This window comes from Cnephaeus nilssonii (genome assembly GCF_951640355.1).
Source record: "Cnephaeus nilssonii genome assembly, chromosome: 20".
NCBI lineage: Eukaryota > Metazoa > Chordata > Mammalia > Chiroptera > Vespertilionidae > Cnephaeus > Cnephaeus nilssonii.
Window position 1 is genome coordinate 49,808,180 of NC_137091.1, and position 24,615 is coordinate 49,832,794.

Here is a 24,615-nt window from a genome sequence, read left to right on the forward strand (position 1 = left end):
GGGCTGGGGGTCTGGACTCCTGGGTCTGAGGGAGGAGGGCTGGGGGCTGGACTCCAGGGTCTGAGGGAGGAGGGCTGGGGGCTGGACTCCCGGGTCCTCATGTGGAGGGAATAGTGCAGCCATGTCCGGCCTCCAGAAGGGAGAGCCGATGGGCTGTGTCTGTCCAGCTGTCTGGCATCCAGGTGGCTGCGGAGGCTGCGGGAGGGGCCTCTGGCTCCGGGCCGGCCACCTGTCTCAGTCACCTGGTCCGGGAGTTCCCCCATCTGTCCCCATCCTCACGCCACCTGGGTCCCCCTCCCCCTCCTCCTCCTCTGTCCACTCTTCCAAGCTTGAACCCCCCTCCTCCTCCTCCTCCTCCCCATCCTCCCCCGATATACTCCCCGAGCCTCCGGGTCCCCCTCTGTCCCCCTCCAACCCCCAGTCGTCCCCCAGGAAGTTCAGGACAGCCAGGGGGGGGCTCCTGGTCTCGGGGTCCAGGTCCAGCAGGCCCTGGAGCAGAGCCAGAGCGGGGGGCGCAAACCGGTCCCACGGGCGGGGCGGCTGAGGCGGCTGGGGCCGGGTGGTCAGCCAGCCAGCAAAGGCCTCGAACTGGGGGTCCGGGGCCAGGGCCACGTCCCAGGGGAAGCAGGCCGTGGCGGCACAGAAGAGCAGCACCCCCAGGCCCCAGGAGTCCAGCGAGGGCCGCAGGGGCAGGGTGCCGGGGGGCAGCAGGAGGCAGAGCTCGGGCGGGGCGGAGGGCAGCGGCCCGGGGGGCGCAGGGGTCGGGCTGCCCTCCGGCCGGGTCAGGCCCAGGTCCCCGAGGGCCACGCGGCTGCAGGCCGCGTCGAAGACCAGCACGTTGTCCGGCTTCACGTCGGCGTGCACCAGCCCGCGGCTGTGCAGGAAGTCCAGGGCCCCGGCCAGCTGGGCCATCACCCGCTTCACCAGCAGCTCGGGGAGGCCCTGGGGCAGGGGAGAAGGTCAAGGTCAGGGGCCTTGGTTCCTTCTTCTTCTTTTTTTTTTTAATCCTCACCCGAGGGTATTTTCCCATTGATTTTTAGAGTGAGTGAGAGAGAGAGAGAGGAGACAGAGAGAAACGTGGATGTGAGAGAAACACCTGGATTGGTTGCCTCCTGCCTGAGTCCAGACCAGGGCCCAGGCTGGGGAGGAGCCTGCAACCGAGGTACGTGCCCTTGACCGGAATCGAACCCGGGACCCTTCGGTTTGCAGGCTGACACCCTATCCACTGAGCCACACCGGCTAGGGCTGGTTCCTTCTTTATTTTGCTCCTTGGGGTTCAAGAATCCAGAACGCCAGACCAGTGGCTACCTCTGGTGTCCCCGTAACCTCCCCCAACACCTTCTCCAGATCTTCAACCCCAACGAGCACCCCTTCTGTACAGCCATAGACCGAACCCCAAATGGAACCGGGATCTCTTTTAGCTTCCACCAAACGTGCTCCTCACCCCAACACTCGAAACCATTCCTTCCATTTCTTATTCGCCTCTCTAAACGGACTGCTCAGATCTCCAGAAAGAACACGAACCCCAAGCTCAATTCTATCTTTAGTCCCAAACTAATTTAGGTCCCTTCCTTCTGTTTATCCCCAACCCTATCTCAAATCTAAAGCCGATTCCCAAAAAGATGGTCCGACCTTCACCAATCGATTGATTAATCTATCCACCCAGCTAGCCGGGCAGCCAGTCAGCAACCCAGCCGCCAAACCAGTTTCCCGCCACGTCCATCCCACCAGACAGTTAGCAATCCAATAACAAATTCTGTTATTTAATACCCAGAATCCATCTCTTCTTCCCTCCATGCACCTTTCCTTCCTTCTACCCACCCTGCCTTCTTGCCTTTCTCCCTCCCTTCCTTCCATATACAATTCATTCTTTCCTTCCTTCCTTCCTTCCTTCCTTCCTTCCTTCCTTCCTTCCTTCCTTCCATCCATCCTTCCTTCCTCCTACCTACCCTTCCATCCTTCCATCCATCCATCCATCCATCCATCCATCCATCCATCCATTCATCCTTCCTTCCTTCCATCCATCCATCCATCCATCCATCCATCCATCCATCCATCCACCCATTCATCCATTCATCCATTCATCCTTCCTTCCATCCATTCATCCTTCCTTCCATCCATCCATTCATCCATCCATCCATCCATCCATCCATCCATCCATCCATCCATCCATCCATTCATCCATCCATCCGTCCATCCATCCACCCGTCCTTCCTTCCACCTACCCTTCCATCTTTCTACCCATCCTTCCATCTTCCTTCCTTCCTTCCATCCATCTTTCCATCCTTCCATCCACCCTTCCTTTCTTCCTCCTCTCTTCCCATCCACCCTCCCTTCTTGCCTTTCTTCCTCCCATCCTTCCATATACAATTCCTTCTTTCATTCCTCCCACCCTTCCTTTTTTCCTTCCTTCCTTCCTTCCATCTGTCCATCCACCCATCCTTCCTTCCACCTACCCTTCCATCCTTCTATACATCCTTCTATCCATTCTTCGATCTTCCTTCCTTCCTTCCTTCCTTCCTTCCTTCCTTCCTTCCTTCCTTCCTTCCACATTTTCTTCTTTCCTTTCTTTCTTCTATTCATCCATTACCCATCCTTCCTGCCTTCCTTCTATCCATCCATCCATCCATCCATCCTTCCATCCATCCATCCTTCCCTCCTTCCTTCCATCCATTCATTCATCCATTATCCATCCTTCCTTCCTATCACCCATCCTTTCTCCTTTTTTTCCTTCCTTCCCTCCTTCCTACCTTCCTTCCTTCTGTTTATTCCCAACCCTATCTCAAACCTAAAGCCGATTCCCAAAAAGATGGTCCCACCTTAACCATCATGCTCAGGTCCCCCTAGAAGCTCATGAATTCATTCGGACCTCGTCTCCTTCCTAGAGGAAACCTCCCTACAGCCAGTCTCTGACTCCATCTTTATGCATACCCTCTGCCTCACGTTCCAACCCCATCCAGCCGCTTCTCCACACCCATTACCAATCTACAAACAGCTCTAAACTCAGCCCACCCACTCCAGCCCCACCGCCTTCATCACAACTAATCCGCCCTCAGCCCCAACCCCAGCTCCCTGCCCATCCCAGCTTGTGTTTGGATGAATTAGGGTTGGGACCTGACATGAAATTGCACTGAGAATTGGGAATAAGGAGGCCGTTTGGGGGCTTGGGGTGGAGCTGAGATGGGCACTGATTGGGGACTCAGGGTTGGAGGTAGCCATGGGGTTTGGGACAAAGTGGCACCTGAGTTGATGATCAGTCCCAGCCTTTGTCCCCAGCCCGCCTCACCCGCTCCTGCAGCATCCCGCTGAGATCCCCGTAGGGCGCGTACTCCTGGGTGAAGGCGAAGTGCCGGGGGGTCTGCAGGGGTCCCGCCAGGGTCTGGAGCAAGCCCGGGTGCGAGGAGACGCAGCGGCCCACGCAGAACTCCCTCAGGAAGGTGGTTCTCGGGACCAAGTCCCGACGTAGGAGCTTCAGAGCCACAGCTGGACCTGCCGGGAGGAAGGGGCACAGAAGGGGACTCAGGACGTGCCGACCTGGCTGTGTGATCTCAGGCAAGTTCCTTACCCTCTCTGGGCGGGCTCTGTTCCTCAGAAGATCACAGAGTCCTTAACTTTCGGGGAGCCCTGATCCAGAAGGGTCCCCGACTCCTCTCCCCGGGATGTTCCCTGTCCCGGGAGCTTCTGAGAAGCCTACTATGGGGAGCCCCCCAGTCTGCCTTCTTCTGGTGGCCGAACTCACCCCCTTGGCGAGGCCGGGCGAGGAGCACTTGGCCGTAGGAGCCCGAGCCAAGCTTTCGGATGAGGCGATACTGGGCACGCAGATTCCTCACGGGGGTCACCCTGGCGGCTGTCAGCTCCACCAGCCGCTGGAGGGCCGTGGCTGTGTCCTCCTGCGGGCGGGCGAGGGACACAGGTGGGGAGGGGTGAGCCCGGGACCCACCCACGGAGAGCAGGAGAGGAGATTGGCGGCCAGCGCCAGGGCTGATGTGGGGGGTCAGGGGGTGGGGTCACCGTCCCCAGAAAGGAGGATGAGTCACGGTGACTCACCAGGCCTCGGGCCACCTGTTTTTGTGTCCTGGCAAGGTTAAGGGTGATTGTCTCGGGGACCCCACCCACTGCCGTCTGGGGGAGCCCCAAGAAGCCCCCAGCTTCGACTGGGGCTGCGTCTTCACCCTCACAACGCGCCCCTCCCCCTCCTTCCGCTCCACCCATCTCTCGCTCTCTCCATCCTCCTCTCTCCCTGTGCTCCCCATTCTTTGCTCCCGAGCGCCTTGCTCTGGGGCCTCGGCCTTGCTGTGTGTCCTTGGGTTTGTATTATTCGGCGTCTCTGATGCTCCTCTGTTTCCCAGGCTCTTCTGTTTCCTTCTCCGTCCCTCTGAGGCGGCCCCTGCCCCGTGCCCCTTCTCTCTCTGACTCCCTTTCTCTCTGCATCTGCCCCTCTGTGTGTGTGTGTGTGTCTCTCTCTCTCTTCCGCCCTTGTGTTCCATCTCTCACCTCTGGGTCCCCATCCTCCTGGTTCTCGGGGTCCCTGAGCTCCATCTTGGGGTTGCCTGGTGTCACCAGGCCCTTGGGCTCCCCCTTGTCTAGGCTCCTGGACAGGCGACCGGCCCACTCAAGCCCCCTGCGTCCCACCGGTCCACGGTCTAGGGGCCCCTCTGAGAGGCCCTGCCCCGTCTCCCTCCGCGTCGGAGCCCACAGCTTTCTCTGACGCTCGCTGTCTCCCTCACCCCTCTCCTCTCTTTTAGCCTCCAGCGTCCGTGGGTCCTGCTCTGTTGACGTCTTTCACTCCTTCTCACCTCTTCCTCCCCTCCCTCACCTCCCCACCACCCTCCCTGTGTCTGCCCGGCCCTGGTCCCAGCTCTCGGGTCTCTGGGGTAGGACTCCCTGTCCTGACTCTGCTGGTCCCTGGCCCCTCTCTCTCGTCCCCACGCTGTCTCCACTGCTGTCGCCACCGTCTGTGACGGGATGGCCCCACTCGGCTCTGCCCTCCCTTCGCTCTTTCTCTGGTTTCCCCTCAGCCGGGCTTCCCTGTGGCCTCCTCTCCCCAGAGCCTTTGGTCTCTCTCCTCCTGTCTTTGTTCCTGACTGACTGTCTCTCCGAGCCTTTTGTCCCTCCCTTTTCCTGGGCCTGGGACAGGGGTGTGTGTGACAGCTCAGAGACATCCCGTCCCCCCTCACACCCCTCCCTCACCCCCTCTGACCTGCGGCCCCCCTCCCTCCCCTTCCAAACTTAGACCAGCCTGGAGTCTGGGCTCTAGTCCCAGGACAGAGGGGACAAAACACATTGTGAACCCCCGGGGCCAGGCTGAAGGCTGAGGGGAAAGGGGAGGCAAACCCTTCACAGGCCTGACGCAGGGCACACAGCGTTAGGGTTCCTCTGGGCCTGGGAGAGCGGGCTCCGGAGCCAGGGAGCTTCCCAACAGCCCAGCCCCCAGCCTCCTCCCTCAGACCCAGGAGCCCAGGCCCCCAGCCCCTCCTCCCTCAGACCCAGGAGTCCAGGCCCCCAGCCCCTCCTCCCTCAGACCCAGGAGTCCAGGCCCCCAGCCCCTCCTCCCTCAGACCCAGGAGCCCAGGCCCCCAGCCCCTCCTCCCTCAGACCCAGGAGGCCAGGCCCCCAGCCCTCCTCCCTCAGACCCAGGAGCCCAGGCCCCCAGCCCTCCTCCCTCAGACCCAGGAGCCCAGGCCCCCAGCCTCCTCCCTCAGACCCAGGAGCCCAGGCCCCCAGCCCTCCTCCCTCAGACCCAGGAGTCCAGGCCCCCAGCCCTCCTCCTCCCTCAGACCCAGGAGCCCAGGCCCCCAGCCTCCTCCCTCAGACCCTGGAGCCCAGGCCCCCAGCCCTCCTCCCTCAGACCCAGGAGCCCAGGCCCCCAGCCCTCCTCCCTCAGACCCAGGAGCCCAGGCCCCCAGCCCCTCCTCCCTCAGACCCAGGAGTCCAAGCCCCATCCTCCTCCCTCAGACCCAGGAGTCCAGGCCCCCAGCCCCTCCTCCCTCAGACCCTGGAGCCCAGGCCCCCAGCCCTCCTCCCTCAGACCCAGGAGTCCAGGCCCCCAGCCCCTCCTCCCTCAGACCCTGGAGCCCAGGCCCCCAGCCCTCCTCCCTCAGACCCTGGAGCCCAGGCCCCCAGCCCTCCTCCCTCAGACCCAGGAGTCCAGGCCCCCAGCCCTCCTCCCTCAGACCCTGGAGCCCAGGCCCCCAGCCCCTCCTCCCTCAGACCCAGGAGCCCAGGCCCCCAGCCCCCCTCCTCCCTCAGACCCAGGAGCCCAGGCCCCCAGCCCCCCTCCTCCCTCAGACCCAGGAGCCCAGGCCCCCAGCCCCCCTCCTCCCTCAGACCCAGGAGCCCAGGCCCCCAGCCCCCCTCCTCCCTCAGACCCGGGAGCCTGCAGCCCGTAGATGGGTGGGAATGGCCTAGTCCCACACCCTCAGCTCCCGCTCAGAGCCTGGCTTGGGGGTGGAGGCGTGGCTTTACAGGGCTCCTCCCAGCCCCGCGGTTAAAGTGGGGATCTAGCCCCAGTTTGCAGAGCAGGAAACTGAGGTTCCGAGGCACAGATGGCCTTGCCCAGGCCGGAGGGCAGAGGTGTCAGCGGCCGCGGGCCAGGCTGACGCACCGCCCTGTCGCCCCAGGCATCGGCTTTCACGCTACTACAGCTGCTATTAATACAGACAGGACAGCCTCCCGCTGGAAGGATCCCCGGAAACTGGCGTGGTGTTGCTCCTGTGTGTGTGTGTGGGGGGGGGGGGGGCGTGGGGGGAGAAGTTCCTTTGCTCTTTGACCTTTTGGAGGTTTGACTGTGCAAAGCTGCCAACATACAGCAAAGTCAAAAGGGCCGCAATGCACACCCTCCAGCCGTAACCCGACCTCATCAGCGAGAACTTTGCGCCATCCTCGCCTTAGCTGGTTTCTGGGGGTGCGGGTGGGGGTGGGGGTGGGGGTGGGGGTGGGGGGGGGGTCGGGATGAAGTATTTTAAAGCCAACGACAGCCTGTGGCTAAATTGGGGGCGGAAAGGACACGCTGCCTGTTGTTTGCTTTAAAATACCCCAGCGGGTCCTGGCTGGGTGGTTCAGTGGGCAGAGCGTCGGCCTGAGGACTGAAGGGTCCCAGGTTCGATTCCGGTCAAGGGCATGTACCTTGGTTGCGGGCACATCCCCAGTAGGAGGTGTGCAGGAGGCAGCTGATTGATGTTTCCCTCTCATCGATGTTTCTGACTCTCCCTCTCCCTTCCTCTCTGTAAAAAATCAATAAAATATATTCTTTTAAAAAATATATTACAAACAAAAATTTAAAAAGTAATCTATAATAATATGGGGTAATATGCTAATTAGACCGGACGTCTTCTGGACATCATTCCGGATGTCCTTCCTGATGAAGCTGGGGCTGGAAGGAAGCAGCCTCGGTCCCAGGTGCCTGTGGGCGGCCAGAGGAGGGAAGCCCGGGTCCCGGGTGCCGTAGGGAAGCCGGTGCCGGCAGCCAGGGGAAGGAAGGCCTACTCTTGCACGAATTTTCGTGCATCAGGCCTCTAGTAGGTAAATGAAGTGAAATACTGCAGTGGAAGAACATGCAAGCTTGCACAGGGTGGGGGGTGTCGTGACAAGCACCCACATGTTGGTACTTTCCTTTGTATTCTTGGTTATGCTGGAAATGTTTCATTCAAAAGCTCAAAGTGAGCCCTAGCCGGTGTGGCTCAGTGGATAGAGCACCGGCCTGAGGACTGAAGGGTCCCAGGTTCGATTCTGGTCAAAGGCACATGCCCGGGTTTCGGGCTCGATCCCCAGTGGGGAGCATGCAGGAGGCAGCTGATCCATGATTCTCTCTCATCATTGATATCTCGCTCTCTCTCCCTCTCCCTTCCTCCCTTCTACTCCCTCTAAAGATAAACAAACAATGAAATAATGTGATGTCGATTGCATGCCCAGGCTCTATTTTTTATTTATTTTTTAATTCATTTACCGTGTGGCCGGTTAGCTCAGTAGGTTAGAGCGTGGTGCTAATAATTCATTCAGGACCTTCTAGGTCCTCCCTGCAAAGGGTAGCGTGAGGGTTTCCACTTGAGGGGTGGGGACACAGGTACCGGGCAGAGCCGGATCCTAGGAGGCTCTGGGACGGGGCTGCCCCCTGCCCCCTGCCCCCTGCCCGGCAGACCCGGTGCCTGCCCTGTGGGGTGCGGGGCTGCAGGGCTGGGAGGTCAGGCCGTGGGGCTGGGAGGTCAGGCCGCGGGGCAGCACCTGGGCCCGCAGGGGGAGCGCCTGCGGCCGGCCTGCTCAGCGCCCAGCGCGCACCCACGCGGAGGCTCCCGCTGATCCGGGAGCTTTGCACGTCCCCATTTAGCAACGCCACTGCACTTGGGGGTCACCCGGAGTGACCCGGAGAGGCGGGGGGGGGGGGGGGGAGGCTGCAGTCGGGCCCAGCGTGGACACACCCTCACTACAGCTGGCCCCCTGCCTCCCGCCTCGCCTCCGGGCCGTGTCTCCCCGCCAGCCCAGGCGCCTGCTGTGACCCCTGCCGCCTGTCGGGGCCCAGTGAGCGCCCCCAAGTGCCCGCTGCCTGCGGGCCTCGGTTTCCTCCTCATGAGCAGCCCCTACCCAGAGCGTGCTAGTTAAAGGCACAGGAGCATTTAAAAAAAAATATGTATATTTTATTGATTTTTTTAATGCTTTTTCCTCCATTCTTTTTTTAAAAAAATATATTTTATTGATTTTTACAGAGAGGAAGGGAGAGGGAGAGAGAGTTAGAAACATCAGCTGCCTCCTGCACCCCCCCCCCCCCCCCCGCCCACTGGGGATGTGCCCGCAACCAAGGTACATGCCCTTGACGGGAATCGAACCCGGGACCCTTGAGTCCGCAGGCCGATGCTCTATCCTCTGAGCCACACCGGTCAGGGCCAGACAGGAGCATTTTTAATGCCAGCAATACAAATAAAGGAGGCAAACCTCACAATGTATGGCGTACCTCGCTTTATTGCGCTGCACAGGCAGGGGCAATGCTTTTTCTCCAAATTGAAGGCAAGACCGTCCAGTAGCAAAAAGCACAATTGTTTGGCCCTGGCTGGTGTGGCTCAATGGATAGAGTGTCGGCCTGCGGACTGAAGGGTCCTAGGTTCGATTCCAGACAAGGGCACATGCCCGGGTTGTGGGCTCCATCCCCAGTAGGGGGCGTACAGGAGGCAGCCGATCAATGATTCTCTCTCATCATTGATGTTTCTATCTCTCTCTCCCTCCCCCTTCCTCTTTGAAATCAATAAAAATATATTTTAGAGGAGTCTTTCCCCCTCCCCACGTGGGAGTCTGTGCTGTGAGGTTTTTTTCCCCTTCCCCATGTGGGAGTCTGTATTGTTCTTCAATAAATTTCCACCTTTGCTAAAAATATATACATATACATATATATATATATATATATATATATATATATACACACACACACACATATATATATATATATATATATATAAATTTTTTTTAATAGGGAGGAGGGGTAAGAGATCAACCAAAGGACTTGTATGCGTGCACATGAGCATAACCAATGGACACCGACACTAGGGGGTAAGGGCATGTGCTGGGGCATGGAGTGTCGGGGAGAGGTCAATGGGGGAAGGAGGCTTATGCAATAATTTCAACAATAAAGAATTAAAGAAGCCCTAGCCGGTGTGTCTCTGAATAGAGCTTCCGCCTGCGGACTGAAGGGTCCCGGGTTCCATTCCGGCCAAGGGCACATGCCTGGGTTGCGGGCTCCATCCCCAGGAGGGGGCATGCAGGAGGCAGCCGATCCATGATTCTCTCTCATCATTTATGTTTCTACCTCTCTCTCCCTCTCCCTTCCTCTCTAAAATCAATAAAATATATTTAAAAAAAAGAATTAAAGAAAAACATATATATACTAGAGGCCCAGTGCACGAATTCATGCACAGGTGGGGTCCAGCCAGCCCTGCCCCCCGGTCAGGGTTGGGGGAGGGCCGATCGGGGGCGGGGCTGGCCAGGGGGAGGGGCTGAAGGAGTTTGGCTGGCCACAGTGCGTATCATAGCGACCGGTGTTCGGGTCGCTTGGCTTTTATATAGAGAGATATTTAAAAAAATAAAAATAAAAAATGCCTTTGCTACCTATGCATGAGCCCATAACCCCTGGGGAGCACCGCCTTGCGTGTTGTTCAATGTATAAACAGGGTCACGCCTGTGACCGGCAGCAGCCTTCGTCCTCATTAGCTCAACACGGTGTCTTGCACTGTGACACGGCCTCCAAGTTCCCTCCCCTGCAAAGACCCGGATGTTCCGGCGTGTGGACGGGCCGTCCTTCATGGATTCGTACTTCTCGGGATGGTCTTCTTCTTCTTCTCCTTCTTTTTCTCCTTCTTCTCCTTCTTCTTTGATATATTTTTATTCATTTCAGAGAGAAAGAGAAAGGGAGAGAGAGCGAGAATCATCAATGATGAAAGAGAACCATTGATTGGCTGCCTTCTGCACGCCCCCCACTGGGGATCGGGCCCACACCCCGAGCATGTGCCCCTGACTGGAATCGAACCTGGGACCCTTCAGTCCCAGGCCGACGCTCTATCCACTGAGCCACACCAGCCAGGGCGCATCTTCTGTTTCTCCAACATCCTGCTCCTACCAGCAGCCGCTGCGAAGATGGTCCCCGCTCGTGCTGACTTGTGCTAAGTGGACGCTGCCTCCGGGGCGCTGGCCTCCCCGGGAATTCCTGGTGGGAGGAGAGACTGTGCGGCCTCCTTGTCCTGACCCCCAGCTCTGCTCTCCGCGGGGCTGCCTCTGGCCTGGACCTTGTACTTTTCCCGTCTGAGTTCCTGGGTCCCTCCGAGGATGGGAAGGAAGCGGCCCCGGGCGGCTGAGAGGGCAGCCGCTGGCCAGGCCCGCGCTCCAGCCCTGGCCACGTGGCCGGCCCTAATTGAGACGTGAGCACAGAACAGGCCGGGGATTTTAACAACTTAGCGCGAAAAAGGGAATGTCAGCCGCCGCCCGGAGGGATCGCATACCGATCGCACAAGGACGCTGAGTTTTGGTGCACAGGGAGCTTGGTCACCGCAGTTCCCCGCCCGCAAGCCCACGGCGGGGATGGGCAGCCCCCAACGCCGCAATCACAGAACCGGGGGCTCGTGGGCTTTTAAAAAGATATTTTATTGATTTCAGAGAGGAAGGGAGAGGGAGAGAGAAACATCAGTGATGCCCAGCCGGGTGTAGCTCAGCGGCTGAGTGTCGACCCAGGAACCAAGAGGTCACTGGTTCGATTCCCAGTCAGGGCACAGGCCCGGGTTGTGGGCTCGATCCCCAGTGGGGGGCCTGCAGGAGGCAGCCGATCCGTGATTCTCTCTCATCATTGATGTTTCTCTCTCTCTCTCCCTTCCTCTCTGAAATCAGTAAAAATATATTTAAAAAAAGAAACATCCATGATGAGAGAGAATCATGGATCGGCTGCCTCCTGCACGCCCCTCACTGGGGATGGAGCCCGCAACCCGGGCCTGTGCCCTGACTGGGAATCGAACCGTGACCTCCGGGTTCCTGGGTCAATGCTTGGCCACGGAGCCACGGCGGCCGGGCCAAAGGCCTCCTTCTAACGGACGCTTGTCCCTCCCTCCTCTGGAGCCTCCCAGGAAGGAGTCCACGCTGAGCTGGCTCCCGCCTCCCCGCCCGTCTCCCCGACACCCCCGGCCACCCCGCCACCCGGAGGGCCTCCCAGCGGGCACACGGCACCGCCCGGCCTCAGGAAAGGTGTGCGCAGCAGTGAGACAGTGGGGGGGGGGGGGGGGCGGCACAGCGAGTGCGAGCCTGACGCCCCTAAACCCCGCGACTAAGGAAGGTGACGGCCGCGCTCCCTGACTCCGTGTGCCGCCCGCGCTAATCCCGAGCAGCCCTATTCTTAGCTCCGTTTTATAGCTGAGCAAAGGGACGCCGTGAGATTCAATCTCTCGCCGTGTCCCCATGCGGGTCGCTGGCAGGGTGGGGACCTAAACCCCCAGGGGTGGACCCCCGCCTTGCACCCCCAGATGTGTGCAGGCATGTGCAAATGCGTGCAGGTGTGTGCAGGCGTGTGCAAATGCATACAGGTGCATGCAAGAGTGTGCAGGCATGTGCAGATGCATGTAGGCATGTGCAGGTGTGTGCAGATGCATGCAAGTGTGTGCAAATGTGTGGAGGTGAGTGCAGAGGTGTGCAGGCATGTGCAGGTACGTGCAGGCACGTGTATGCATGTGCAGGCGTGTGCAGGCGTGTGCAGGCGTGTGCAGGCCAGGAGCCAGGACCGACGCACATCCAGGTTGCTGGCGGCTCTGGTTTCCGTCCCAACTCAACACCCCATTCCTGGGGCCTGAGCTGGGGGAGCCGGCCGCCGCCCCGGGGGAGTCGGGAAGGAGCCGGGACGCGGAGCAGGCGACCCTTACGCAGGGCGCTCCCTGCTCTAAGGGGGTGACAAAGTGGGGCCCGGAGGCCGCCCTGGGAAGTCCTGAAGGGACAGAGGCTGCAGAGAAGAGGCCGGTCATGAGTGGGGGTCACATGACAGGGAACGTTAGCGCCCTGGCCGGTGTGGCTCAGTGGGTAGGCATTGGCTGAAGGGTCCTGGGTTCCATTCCAGTTAAGGGCATGTATCTCAGTTGTGGGCTCGACCCCCCAGTGGGGGTGGTGGGCAGGAGGATCAATGTTTCTAACTCTCCATCCCTCTCTCTTCCTCTCTGTAAAATCAATAAAAATATATATATTTTACAAAGGAATGTAGCCGGCGTGGCTCCATGGTTGAGCGTTGACTTATGAACCAGGAGGTCTTGGGTTCGATTCCTGTTCTGGGTACAGGTCCGGGTTGCAGGCTCCATCCCCAGTGGGGGGTGTGCAGGAGGCAGCCGATCCATGATTCTCATCATTGATGTTTCTCTCTCTCTCCCTCTCCCTTTCTCTCTAAAATCAATAAATTTATTTTAAAAATAATAATATGAAGTGTATGGAAATATAGCAAATAAAGTTTCAAAGCATAGACTAGAGAACGGAAATGCATGAATATGTCACCTTCTAGACCAGCTGCCCTAGACCCAGAAGAAATGCCAAAAATTCCGTTAAGAGCTCATTCTCAGATCGCCCTCCTTAAAAATCACATTTGCCACCCCCCACCCCGGGGCCTGTGCCCCCGCGGGGAGCCACTGCCCCACACGGTCCCGTAGGCATTGGGGCTCCCTCTCCGTGTCGCCTCCCGTGGGGGAGGACCGGTCCTTAAGCTGGCGGCCGCGGACCTTTCGGGCCTCACGGGCCAGCAGCGGCCGCGGACCCCCGGGCGGCCGGCCTGGTGTCCATGACATGTGCCCGCCTCATAGCGCCACCCAGCGCGGCTCCAGGGCCCTGGAGCCCCCCCCCCCCCCGGCTGGGCCCCACCTGTCCCCCCTCCCCCATCCCTGGCACCTCCACCACAGCAGCTGGGGACCGCACCCCGTGAGCTCACGGCTCCTGTGAGTCAGGAGCCCAGGCAGGCGGGACAGGGGTCCCCCTGGGGGATAAACTGTGAGGCTCCGTTTCTCCCTCGCGGCTGTCGCCCGGATCCGGTGTCCGCTCCGTTTTCACAGGCCGCCTGCCTTTCTCGCCCTGTGGTGCCCCCCGAACCCCCCAGCCCAGCCCCAGTGCCCCCCGAGCCCCCCTCCCCAGCCCCGGGGCCCCCCAAACCCCCCTCCCCAGCCCCGGGGCCCCCCTGAGCCCCCACCCCAGCCCCGCTTCAAATCCAGCCAGGGGCCTCTCCCTCCCCTGACATCCCCCTCACAGGTCCAGGCTCTCTCTCCAGGTTGAAGGAGTCGCCTGCGAGGCCAGGCCCACCAGGTCAGCTCCCGGCCCAGTCAGCTGGCTCGGATGGCCCTCAGACAAGGACTGGGAGAAGGCGTGTGTGCCGGGGAACGGGGGTTTGGGGGTGTCTTAGAATTCTGCCTGTGGCCGGGGGTCCATGGAGATGAAATGTGGAAGAAGGGGGCGGGGGGGGGGGACTCCTGAGGGGCATTGATTATTTTTATTTATTTATTTATTTTTAAAATATATTTTATTGGCTGAAACCGGTTTGGCTCAGTGGATAGAGCGTCGGTCTGCGGACTGAAGGGTCCCAGGTTCGATTCCGGTCAAGGGCATGTACCTTGGTTGCGGGCACATCCCCAGTAGGGGGTGTGCAGGAGGCAGCTGATCGATGTCTCTCTATCATCAATGTTTCTAACTCTCTATCCCTCTCTCTTCCTCTCTGTAAAAAAATCAATAAAATATATTTAAAAAATATTTTTATTGATTTCAGAGAGGACGGGAGAGGGAGAGAGAGATAGAAACACAATGATGAGAGAGAATCATGGATCAGCTGCCTCCTGCACACCCCCTACTGGGGATGTGCCCGCAACCAAGGTATGTGCCCTTGACCGGAATCGAACCTGGGACCCTTCAGTCCGCAGACCGATGCTCTATTTACTGAGCCAAACCGGTTTCGGCGATTATTTTTATTTTTAAAAAAATATTTTTATTGATTTCAGAGAGGACGGGAGAGGGAGAGAGAGAGAGAAACACAATGATGAGAGAGAATCATGGATCAGCTGCCTCCTGCACGCCCCACCCTGGGGTTGGAGCCCACAACCCGGGCCTGTGCCCTGACCGGGAAGCCAACTGCGACCTCCAGGTTCCTAGGTCGACGCTCACCTGCTGAGGCCCTGGGCCGGGCCTGAGGGGCCTGTGAGGGGAGGCCTGCAGGGGAGAGCCGGAGGGTCACTCCGGGCAAAGCCATGGGCGTCCAGGCCACGCGCCGGGCGTGCGGGCCGTGCTGGGCCGGCGGCGGCTGCGCAGGTGGACGGGCCCAGGCGTGGGACGTGCCTGATGAAGAGCGGCCCCCACCGCCTCCCATCAGAGAGGTCCGGAGGCCGCCAGCTCGCTCTCCCCTCTCCGGCCCCCCACGCCCGTGACCTTGGGTGGGTGGCTTCCCTCTTTCTGGTTCCACATCTGGTCTCATCAACACCCCCCCCCCCCCATCCCTGCTCGAGTCCAAAGAGCTGGTCAGGAGCGGCACAGCCCGGCCCAGGCCTGGAGGTGGGAAGGGAGGGCGGCTGGGCCGGGGCAGCTGGCTGAGTGGCACAAGTATTTATGGAGCTCGGGCCGTGCCAGGCACGGTGCTGGGTGTGGCCAGATAAGGCCCAGGACTTGGCCTCGGAGGCTGGATTCCGAGCCTCCCCCCCAGGAGGCCGGGAGGAGGGGGGCTGGCGCCGTGGGCTCTGCAGGGGACGTCCGTGGGCAGGCGGCCGCCCCTAGGGGCCTCAGAGCCCCTCGCAAATGGAGGCTGGGCGCCCGGCCGGCGTGGCTCAGTGGTTGAGCCTCGACCTAGGAACCAGGAGGTCACGGTTCGCTTCCCGGTCAGGGCTCACGCCCGGGTTGTGGGCTCCGATCCCCAGGGTGGGGCGTGCAGGAGGCAGCCGATCCGTGATTCTCTCTCATCATGGATGTTTCTCTCTCTCGCGCCTTCTCCCTTCCTCTCTGACATCAATAAGAATATATTTTAATAAAATAACAGGCCCTGGCCAGGTAGCTCAGCTAGTTAGAGCACCGCCTCATTACGCCAAGGTTGTGGGTTCAATCCCGGCCAGGGCGGACATCCCGGCTTGTGCCGTCGGGCGTGTGGGACCCCGGCCGGATCCCGGAGCAGAACACCAGCGTCGGGGGAAGTGAGTGAAGTCCGAGCGCAGGATGCACCTGGGGTGGCCCTCTGCCCGGGGCGGCTTCTTGGTTTGGCCAGGCGGGCACCTAACGGAGACGGCGACGTTAGGGGGGCCCGGGTGAGGGGTTCGCGGGTCCATTGGAACCTCTTTATAAATCCAAGTGATTCTAAAAGGAAGGCGCTACAGGGCCTGGCCTGGTGGCTCAGGGAGTCGGAGCGTCCCCCCCACACGCCAAGGCTGTGGGCTGCATCCCCGGTCCGGGCACAGGCAACATTCACCCAACGAATCCGTGGGACAAGCTACCAGTCCCCTCTCCTTCTCTCTCTCCAATCAGTAAGTTGTTTCTTTTAAAGGAAGGGGTTACTTAACACACAAAGCCGGGGGCCTAAGAGGACTTTGCCCTGGAGCGGGGTCCGTGTTACTCGGGTGTCGGTACTTCTCAAAATGCACCAGATGGGCCCTGGCCGGTGTGGCGCGGTCCGTTGAGTGTCCTCCTGTCAGCAAAAGGTCACGGGTCTGACTCCTGGGCAGGTCACGTACCCAGGTTGTGGGTTCGATCCCAGCTTGGGGCGCATAAGGGAGGTGATGTTTTTCTCTCCCTCTCCCTCACTCCTCCTCTCGTTCTAAAATCAATAAAAACATATTTTTAAAAATGTGTTAGCCTTAGCCGGTGTGGCTCAGTGGATAGAGTGTCGGCCTGCAGACAGAAGGGTCCCGGCTTTGATTCCGGTCAAGAGCACAGGCCCGGGTTGTGGGCTCCATCCCCAGTGGGGGGCGTGCAGGAGGCAGCTGATCAATGATTCTCTCTCCTCATTGATGTTTCTATCTCTCTCTCCCTCTCCCTTCCTCTCTGAAATCAATAAAAAAAAGATACATTTTTTAAAAATAAATTTAAAACATGTGTTAGTTGGTAACATGTGGAAGGTATGTATTTCACTGTTTTGCAATTTCGCCAAGGACAGGAAGCTTACATAAATATTGGGTAGCTTGTTGAGATACGCATGCTGAGAGTTTAGGGGTGACATGCACCTGTATTTGCAAATTGCTTTGAAATGAAATTTTAAAAGATAAATGTATAGAAAACATCCGTTTTGCTGTGGACCGAAAACCACTCTAAATCGTAATATTACCCCACCGGCATGGCTCAGTGGTTGAGCCTCGACCTATGAACCAGGAGATCACAGTTCAATTCTCCATCAGGGCACATGCCCAGGTTGCACACTCAATCCCCAGGTGGGGTGGGGGGGGGCCGCAGGAGGCAACCGATCCATGATTTTCTCTCATCATTGATGCTTCTATTTCTCTCTCCCTCTCTGAAACTGATAAAAATATATTTTAAAATATATATATTTTATTGATTTTTTACAGAGAGGAAGGGAGAGGGATAAAGAGTCAGAAACATCGATGAGAGAGAAACATCGACCAGCTGCCTTCTGCACACCCCCTACTGGGGATGTGCCCACAACCAAGGTACATGCCCTTGACCGGAATCGAACCTGGGACCCTTCAGTCCACAGGCTGACGCTCTATCCACTGAGCCAAACTGGTCAGGGCAAAAATATATTTTAAAAAATAATAAAAATAAAAGGAATGAGGCAATGCCCTAGCCGGTTTGGCTCAGTGGATAGAGTGCCGGCTTTTGGACCCAAGGGTCCCAGGTTCGATTCCGGTCAAGGGCACATGCCAGGGTTGTGGGCTTCGTCCAATGTGCAGGAGGCAGCTGATCAATGATTTCCTCTCATCATTGATGTTTCTAACTATCCCTTCCTCTGTGAGATCAATAAAAATGGATTAAAAAAATTAAAAAAAGAACGAGGCAACAATAGCAATACCCTCCTCCCAGAGTATTCTCCCCTCTTCTCGAAATAACTCATTCATTTATTATTCATTTATTATTATTTTTTAATCCTCACCTGAGGATATGTTTCCATTGATTTCTAGAGAGTGGAAGAGAGAGGGAGAGACAGAGAGAAACATCCATTCAGAGAAACACATCGATGGGTTGCCTCCTGCACGAGCGCCAACCAGGGCCGGGTGGGGGGAAGAGCCTGCAACCGAGGTACGTGCCCTTGACTGGAATTGAACCCGGGACCCTTGGGTCCGCAGGCTGACTATCCACTGAGCCACACCGGCCAGGGCCCGAAGCAACTCGTTTAATCCGAGAGGCTGAATGGAGGGCGGTGGCTACAGGACCAGTGGCTCTGAGCTGGAGCCCTCAGTGTGCCCGTCCTATCCATGGGGCCATGACTGCCCGCCCTCGACGGCTCTGCGCTTGGGATCGTCTGAATGGCTGGCTGGCCCGGTAGGTGCGAATTAACTGGGCCCACATTTGCATGTGGCAACAGGGACCCGCTGAGGGGTCTTGGGGGGGAGGTGGCTTTGAGGTCACGAAAGCATAACTGGGCCCTCGTCTCCCCAGCGCCCCAGGCGGAGCTCCGGCTTCCTGTAGGGTCTAGCGTGTGGGGGACCCGGTCTCAGTGGGCACCCCTCGTTTCTGTGTGCCCGGATTTTATTATGCCCCAGCTCCTCTGCTGGTCTGGCAGCTCCCGGAGTGGCGGGGGGGGGGGGGGAGGGGGGGTGCCCAGCTGGTCTTACTGCCACTGCCCCCACCTCATCCCTCCGTGAGGATGACGAGGATGATGGGCCCGCGTGCCGAGCGCTCCCTGCGTGCCGGGCACCGCGCCCAGAGCTCAGCGGGATTCTGAGCGGCTCAGGGTGATCACCCCCCTCCCCTCTCCCCTCCGCCACCTTCCCGCTTCCCTCCCTCCCTCCGCTGCCCCCAGGGATGCCGTCCCTCCCGGAGCCTGAAAACAGGCTGCTCCGGCCTCTGCCCCCGCCTGACGGCTGACAACGTGGAGAGAGAGCCGGCCAGGCACGGGGGGAGGCAGGGGTCTGCGCAGGAGGCATGAGAGGGGCTTCGGGAAGACGGGCCACAGCCTTTTCCTCTCCAGTTCTGGGGCGCGCACACCCCCCCCCCACACACACACACATACACACACACACACACCACCACCACCACCACCACCACCACCACCCGGTCAGCGTGACTCAGTGGTTGAGCGTAGACCCATGAACCAGGAGGTCACAGTTGGATTCCCCGTCAGGGCACCTGCCTGGGTTGCAGGCTCCATCCCCCCAGTAGGGGGCGTGCAGGAGGCAGCCAATTGAGGATGTTTCTCTTTCATCAATGTTTCTATCTCTCTCCCTTCCGCTCTCTCTAAAAATCAATCAAAACATAAAAAATATATATATTAAAAAAAAAAGAACCCACCCAGCCCTGGCCAGGTAGCTCCACTGCTTAGCATCACCCTGATACGCCAAGGTTGCAGGTTCGATCCCCGGTCAGGGCTCACACAAGAATCAGCCAATGAATGCATCCATGAGTGGAACAAGTCAATCTCTCTCTCTCTCTCTTTCTCTCTCAAATCAACAAATAAACATTTAAAAAATTAACACTCAGAGGATTTGTAGAAAAGGACCGTCTCCACCCCAATTGCTTTCTTTCTCTAACATACAGAGCCCACCCCCTCATGGCCTTCACCCAGACTGTCCCCCCCCCCCCATTCAGGTCAGAAACTGACCTCAGCAAGCCCCGCCCCGTTTGTCCGCGCCCAGCCCTGCAGGGTCCTGGGAGCCCTGGTCCGCACCTGAGGCTGGACGGCCCATCGGTGGGCATCTCAGCCGCCTTGTCCTGGATGACGGAACGTTCTGGACCCGGGCTGTCCAACAGCGTGGCCCCGGCCACGGGGGCTACTGGCGCTTGCAATAATGCGCCTGGGGACCTTTCCATCTTACTCCGTTTTATTTTAAACGTGTTACCCTGCATTGGAATGGAGACAGCCACCTGCGGCTCGTGGCTACACCGTCCTGGACAGAGATCTCGGCTTCCGGCTACACCCTGGCCGGGCAGCTCAGGTGGTCAGAGCATCATCTTTTTTTTAAAAAAAATATATATATATTTATTGATTTCAGAGAGGAAGGGAGAGTGAGAGGGAGAGATAGAAACATCAGTGATGAGAGAGAGCCATTGATTGGCTGCCTCTTGCATACCCTCTACTGAGGATCAAGCCCACAACCTGGGCATGTGCCTTTGACCGGAATCGAACCTGGGACCCTTCAGTCCACAGGCCAACGCTCTATCCATTGAGCCACACCAGCCAGGGCTAGAGCATCATCTTGATACACCAAGGTTGCAGGTTCGATCCCCGGTCAGGGCACAGACAAGTCAATCAATGAATGCATCAGTACGTGGAATAACAGGATGTCTCTCTCTCTCTCTCTCTCTCTCTCTCTCTCAATCAATAAAAGTTTTTTAAAATTAGAATTCAAAAAAAAAAAATTAGAATTCCAGCCCTGGCCAGTGTGTCGGTTGGCTGAAAGGGTGCCAGTTCAATTTCTGGTCAGGGCGCATGCCCAGGCCTCCAGCTCGATCCCCAGGCAGGGTGCACGTGGGAGGCAGCCAATTGATGTTTCTCTCTCTCTCTCAATCAATAAAAAGATATTTAAAAAATATTTTAAAAAAACACAATTCCAGCCGAAACCGGTTTGGCTCAGTGGATAGAGCGTCGGCCTGCGGACTGAAAGGTCCCAGGTTCGATTCCGGTCAAGGGCATGTGCCTTGGTTGCGGGTACATCCCCGGTGGGGGGTGTGCGGGAGGCAGCTGATCGATGTTTCTCTCTCATCGATGTTTCTGGCTCTCTGTCCCTCTTCCTTCCTCTCTGTAAAAAAATCAATAAAATATATATTAAAAAAAAAACAAACCACAATTCCAGCTCCTCTGAGAGGGTGGTGGCTTCGTCTGGGCATCCTCCGAGCTCAGCACTGGGCCGGGTTTGCTGAAGGAGAGCACCTGCCGGATTGCGGGGGGCGTGGGGCTCCCCGCAGCTGCCTCCGGGCGATGGTAGCTGTCTTCTCCCACTCCCGCGTCTCCTTTGGCCAAACTCTGCATCCTTCCCGCGGGAAACGCACGTCCACAGACTGTGGGCAGGACCCTGGCTCCCCCAGCCCCTCCCCCCACTGCGCCCCCCCCCCCCCACCCCCACAGACAGCCTCACTCTCCTTCACGAACTCACATTTATTCACAGACAGACAGAGGGACAGGGGCGGACTTTGCTCTCTGGGGACCCCCGAGGCCTGGCAGTTCCAAAGAGGTGACGGTGTCCAGTGTGTACAAACGGGGCGGCGGGCGGGGGTCCCCCGGTCTCCATCCTTCTGGCCAATGTCCTGCCCCTCCTTTTCCAAGGGGCCCCGCCTCCGACGCGAGCTGGGCGAGCAGTTCCCAACCGGCAAAGGGGACCTGGGGGCGGGGGAGGGCGAGGGAGGGGCGCGCGCGGCCCCCCCTTAGTGTCAGGGCTGGGAGGGGCGGTGGGCAGGTGGAGGAGGGACCCCCTCCTTCAACTTCTCTCCTCCATATTGCAAACGGGGGGGGGGGGGCAGCTGGAGGGCGAGGGTCAGGAGGCCAGGCCGCCCAAGCCGCGCAGGTGCGCTTTGCTGTCAGTCTCGTCCTCCTCCATCTCGAAGGCTGAGTGGTCTTGGCTGTCGAAGCAGGAGGCGCTGAGGAAGACTGGGGGGGCCGGCGGCGACCGGGGCGGGCTCCCCGGCGAGGGCGGCTCCTCCTTGATGTGTGCGACGGGCAGGGGCAGCCCTTCCTCGCCGGGCCCGGCGGGCGCGGGCGGCGGGGGCGACGGCGCGGCCTGGGCCTGCAGCGCGGCCGCCCTCTCCAGCTCGGCGCGGTGGCAGCGCTGGTGGCGCAGGAGGCTGTAGGCGCGCGAGAAGCGGCGCGGGCAGTGCGGGCAGGGGTGCGGGGCCGGGCCCCCCGCGTGCACCTGCGCGTGGCGCGCCAGGTCGGCCAGGCGCTTGAACTCGCGCTGGCAGCGCACGCACTGGAAGGGGCGCGCCCCCGAGTGGGTGACCCCGTGCTGCCGCAGGTGCGCGCGGCGCCGGAACCCCTTGCCGCACTCGGGGCACCAGAAGCGGGGTTCCCCCGCGGGCGGTCGGGCCGGGGCCGGGTCACCCCCGTTCTGCCCGCCTTCCCCCCCCTCCGGACCGGCTCCCTCGCCGCCCTCGGGCCCCTTCCCCGAGTTCCGTCCGCCCGCGGCCCTGTCGTCCTTCCTGGCCGCCGACGGCAGCGGGGCCAGCAGGCTGAGCGCGCCGTGCACGCGGCGGTGCTGGCGGAGGTAGGAGGCGAGGCGGAAGGCCAGGCCGCAGTCCGGGCACACGAAGGGGCGGTCGGTGGAGTGGACCAGCCGGTGGCGGGACAGCGACCAGGGCCGGGCGAAGGCCTTGAGGCAGATGGGGCACTGGTGGCGCTTGGGGCGCGGCGGCGGCCCGCCCTCGCCCTCCTGCTCGCCCTCGGGGCGCAGGCACGGGTGCGCCTTCAGCTCGCCCTTGGTGGCGAAGGCCTCGCGGCAGCGCAGGCACAGCAGCGTCCAGTCGGCCTGGAGCAGCACCTGCTTCTCCTCCTGCCGCCCGGCCGCCAGCGCCAGCTCGGCCCGCAGCTCGGCCGCCCCGGCCTCCGTCTCCTCCGCCTCCGACTCCGGGCGCTCGGCGCTCGCGGGGGCCACGGGCGCGGCCGGCTCCCCTGCGGCCCACGCGTCCGGCCACGCGGCCTCCTCCTCCTCCTCCTCCTCCTCCGGGGCGCCCTCGGCGGCGGGGCCGGGCTGCTCCGCGGTGGCGGCGTCGGCGTCGGTGGCCTCGTCGTCCTGCGGGGTGCAGGCGGCCCCGGCCGGCTCCTTGGCCGCCCTCTCGACGGCCAGCTCCACCTCGCCGCCCGCGTGCTCCTGGGCCAGGTGGCGCCGCAGCTGCGCGGGCTCCGGGAAGGTGCGGGGGCAGGCGGCGCAGCGCAGGGGCGGCTGCGGGCCGTGGCCGCGCAGGTGGCGGGCCAGGTGCGCGGGCCGGCGGAAGGCCTTGGGGCACAGCGGGCAGGCGTGGGGCCGGAGGCCCGAGTGGCTCAGCCAGTGGCGCGAGAGGTAGTAGGGGAAGCGGAAGAGGCGGCCGCAGGTGGGGCAGGGCAGGGGCGCCCGGGGGGCTCCAGCGGCCCCCCGGCCCCGGCCTCGGCCTCGTCCCCGGCCCCGGCCACGGCCCCGGCCCCGACCCCGCCTCGTGAGGCGGGCTGCCCTGGGCGGGTGGAGGGGGCTGCGGATCCATGCCTGTGGGAGGAAGGAGAGAGATGGAGAGGTTGGGGGGCGGGGGGGGGGGGCGGAGGGTAGGGGGGAGGGGGACGTGAGAGAGAAGTAGAGGCAGTGATGGAAGTGAAGAGGGTCAGGTATTTAGCCCGAGGGAGGAGGAGAGAGCAACAGAGGTGTGAGCCAGACAGAGACAGAGAGTGGAGATGGAGAGACAGAGCAGGGGAAGTAGGAGGACAGGATGCGCCCCCCCCCCCCGCCCCCAGAGCAGGACACCCCACAGGGACAGAGATGAGAAAACAAAGAGGTTTAGACAGATAGAGACGTGCAAACAGGTCAGAACCATGGGGGGGGGGAGGGGAGACAGACACACAGACAGAATTGGAGACAGAAGGATACAAAGTCAGCGGCTGCTGCCTCCCCAGGGGCCCCGCCAGGGGAGGGGCTGGGGGGCGGGGGGTGGGAGGCAGAGCCGGGAGGCCCCGGAAACGGGGTGTGTGTGCCCAGGTGCGGGGCTGGGAGCGGCGGGAGGAGGGGAGCGCTTGGGTCTGAGCCCGGAGGGAGGGTGTTGGGGGCCTGACTCCTGGGACTGGGAGGTGGGGCTGGGGCTGGGACCTGGGCTCCGGAGACGCCTGGAATGCAGCATCCAGCGCCCCCCCCCCCCCCGCCCCCAGACGTGCAGGGCTCGGGGTCCTGGGCCCCAGGGGCTGGGCGGGGGAGGGAGGGGGCTGGGCTCCTCCAACAGGGGAGAGGCAGGGGCTGGGGCCCAGTGCCCGGATTCTCCAGGGGGGCCAGGCCCCTGCACCCCGAGGGAGGCCCCGGGGGTCCCTAACTCCCCCCCCCCCGGGGGGGCGATCTCCAGGCTGGGCCCAGCCTGCCGTCCCCGCAGGCATGATCTGCAGAATCGGGGCCCGGGGGGCGGCCGTGCAGACCCCTGAGCCCGGAGCCCGCCCTGGGCCCGATCGCTGGGCGCCCCGCGCTTACCTCGGCCTCCTCGGCGCCTTTCTTCCTTCCCCGCGGCCGGCCGAGTGGACGGTGGTGGCGGGGAGGGAGGGCCCGAGCGTAGCGTGGAGGGGGGCGGGTGGAGGAGGCTGGGCTCGGTGTCACCGCCTAAGCTTCCCCCGGAAACCCGCCTTTCCTCCCAGCCTGGGAGAGGAAAGACTGGCTGGGGAGCCGGAAGCAGGAGGAGGAGGGGATCCCGGGGGCGAGGAGGTGGGGTGGAGGGGGGCTCGGGGGCCTGGCCTCTGGCCTCCCAGAGGGAGGAGCGCTCCGAGGGCCCGGGAGCCTGGGAGGCTGGGTGCAGCTCCGCTCCCCTCCAAACACATATTCATTCATTCCTTCAACAAACACACATTTATCGGTCCGGTCTCTGCCAGGCTCTGTGCTGGGGGCGGGGGTGGCAGGGGAGGAGATGAATGGAGGAGTGACAGGCTCCAGGGGAAGTAGGGACACCCCGGACTAAAACCTGACTCCAGCCTCCCCAGCAAGTGCTTCTCTTCTCCAAGCCTCAGTTTCCCCCTGGTGATAAGCCAGGCAGGTCCACTCAGTCCTAAGTAACCCGTGTTAGCTGAGCACCTACTATAGGCCGGCTCTGCATTTATTTTGCTGCCTGTATTCCCTGGACCAGAAGCCACCAGTGTGTCCTGAGCACCTACTGTGGGCTGGATCTGTCCTTGGTGCTGGAGCAACAGGGGCCCTGGGGCCCTGTCTGCAGGGAGCTCACCGTCTGGTGGAGGAGGCAGACACACAGCCAGTCACCCTCCCCGAGAGTGATCCCTGAGGGCTTCCTGGAGGCAGCCGCCTTTCAGCTGAAACCTGCAGGGGAAACGCCGAGGGTTAGGAATAG

The 24,615-nt window shown here is 60.7% G+C and overlaps 2 protein-coding genes across 2 annotated transcripts; both read right to left on the bottom strand.

The window, feature by feature from the left end:
• Positions 1–234: 234 nt before the first annotated feature.
• SBK3 (SH3 domain binding kinase family member 3) lies at positions 235–4,228 on the bottom strand (the record flags this gene model as incomplete). Its single annotated transcript, XM_079759566.1, is given in 5 exon segments — positions 235–942; positions 3,287–3,489; positions 3,740–3,890; positions 4,048–4,209; positions 4,211–4,228. Coding segments are annotated over 5 exon segments (1,242 nt in total).
• Positions 4,229–20,949: 16,721 nt separating this feature from the next.
• On the bottom strand, positions 20,950–22,791 carry ZNF579 (zinc finger protein 579; the record flags this gene model as incomplete). The annotated part of the gene is given in 2 exon segments (XM_079759546.1): positions 20,950–22,743; positions 22,745–22,791. Coding segments are annotated over 2 exon segments (1,695 nt in total). The 3' UTR covers positions 20,950–21,095.
• Positions 22,792–24,615: the final 1,824 nt, after the last annotated feature.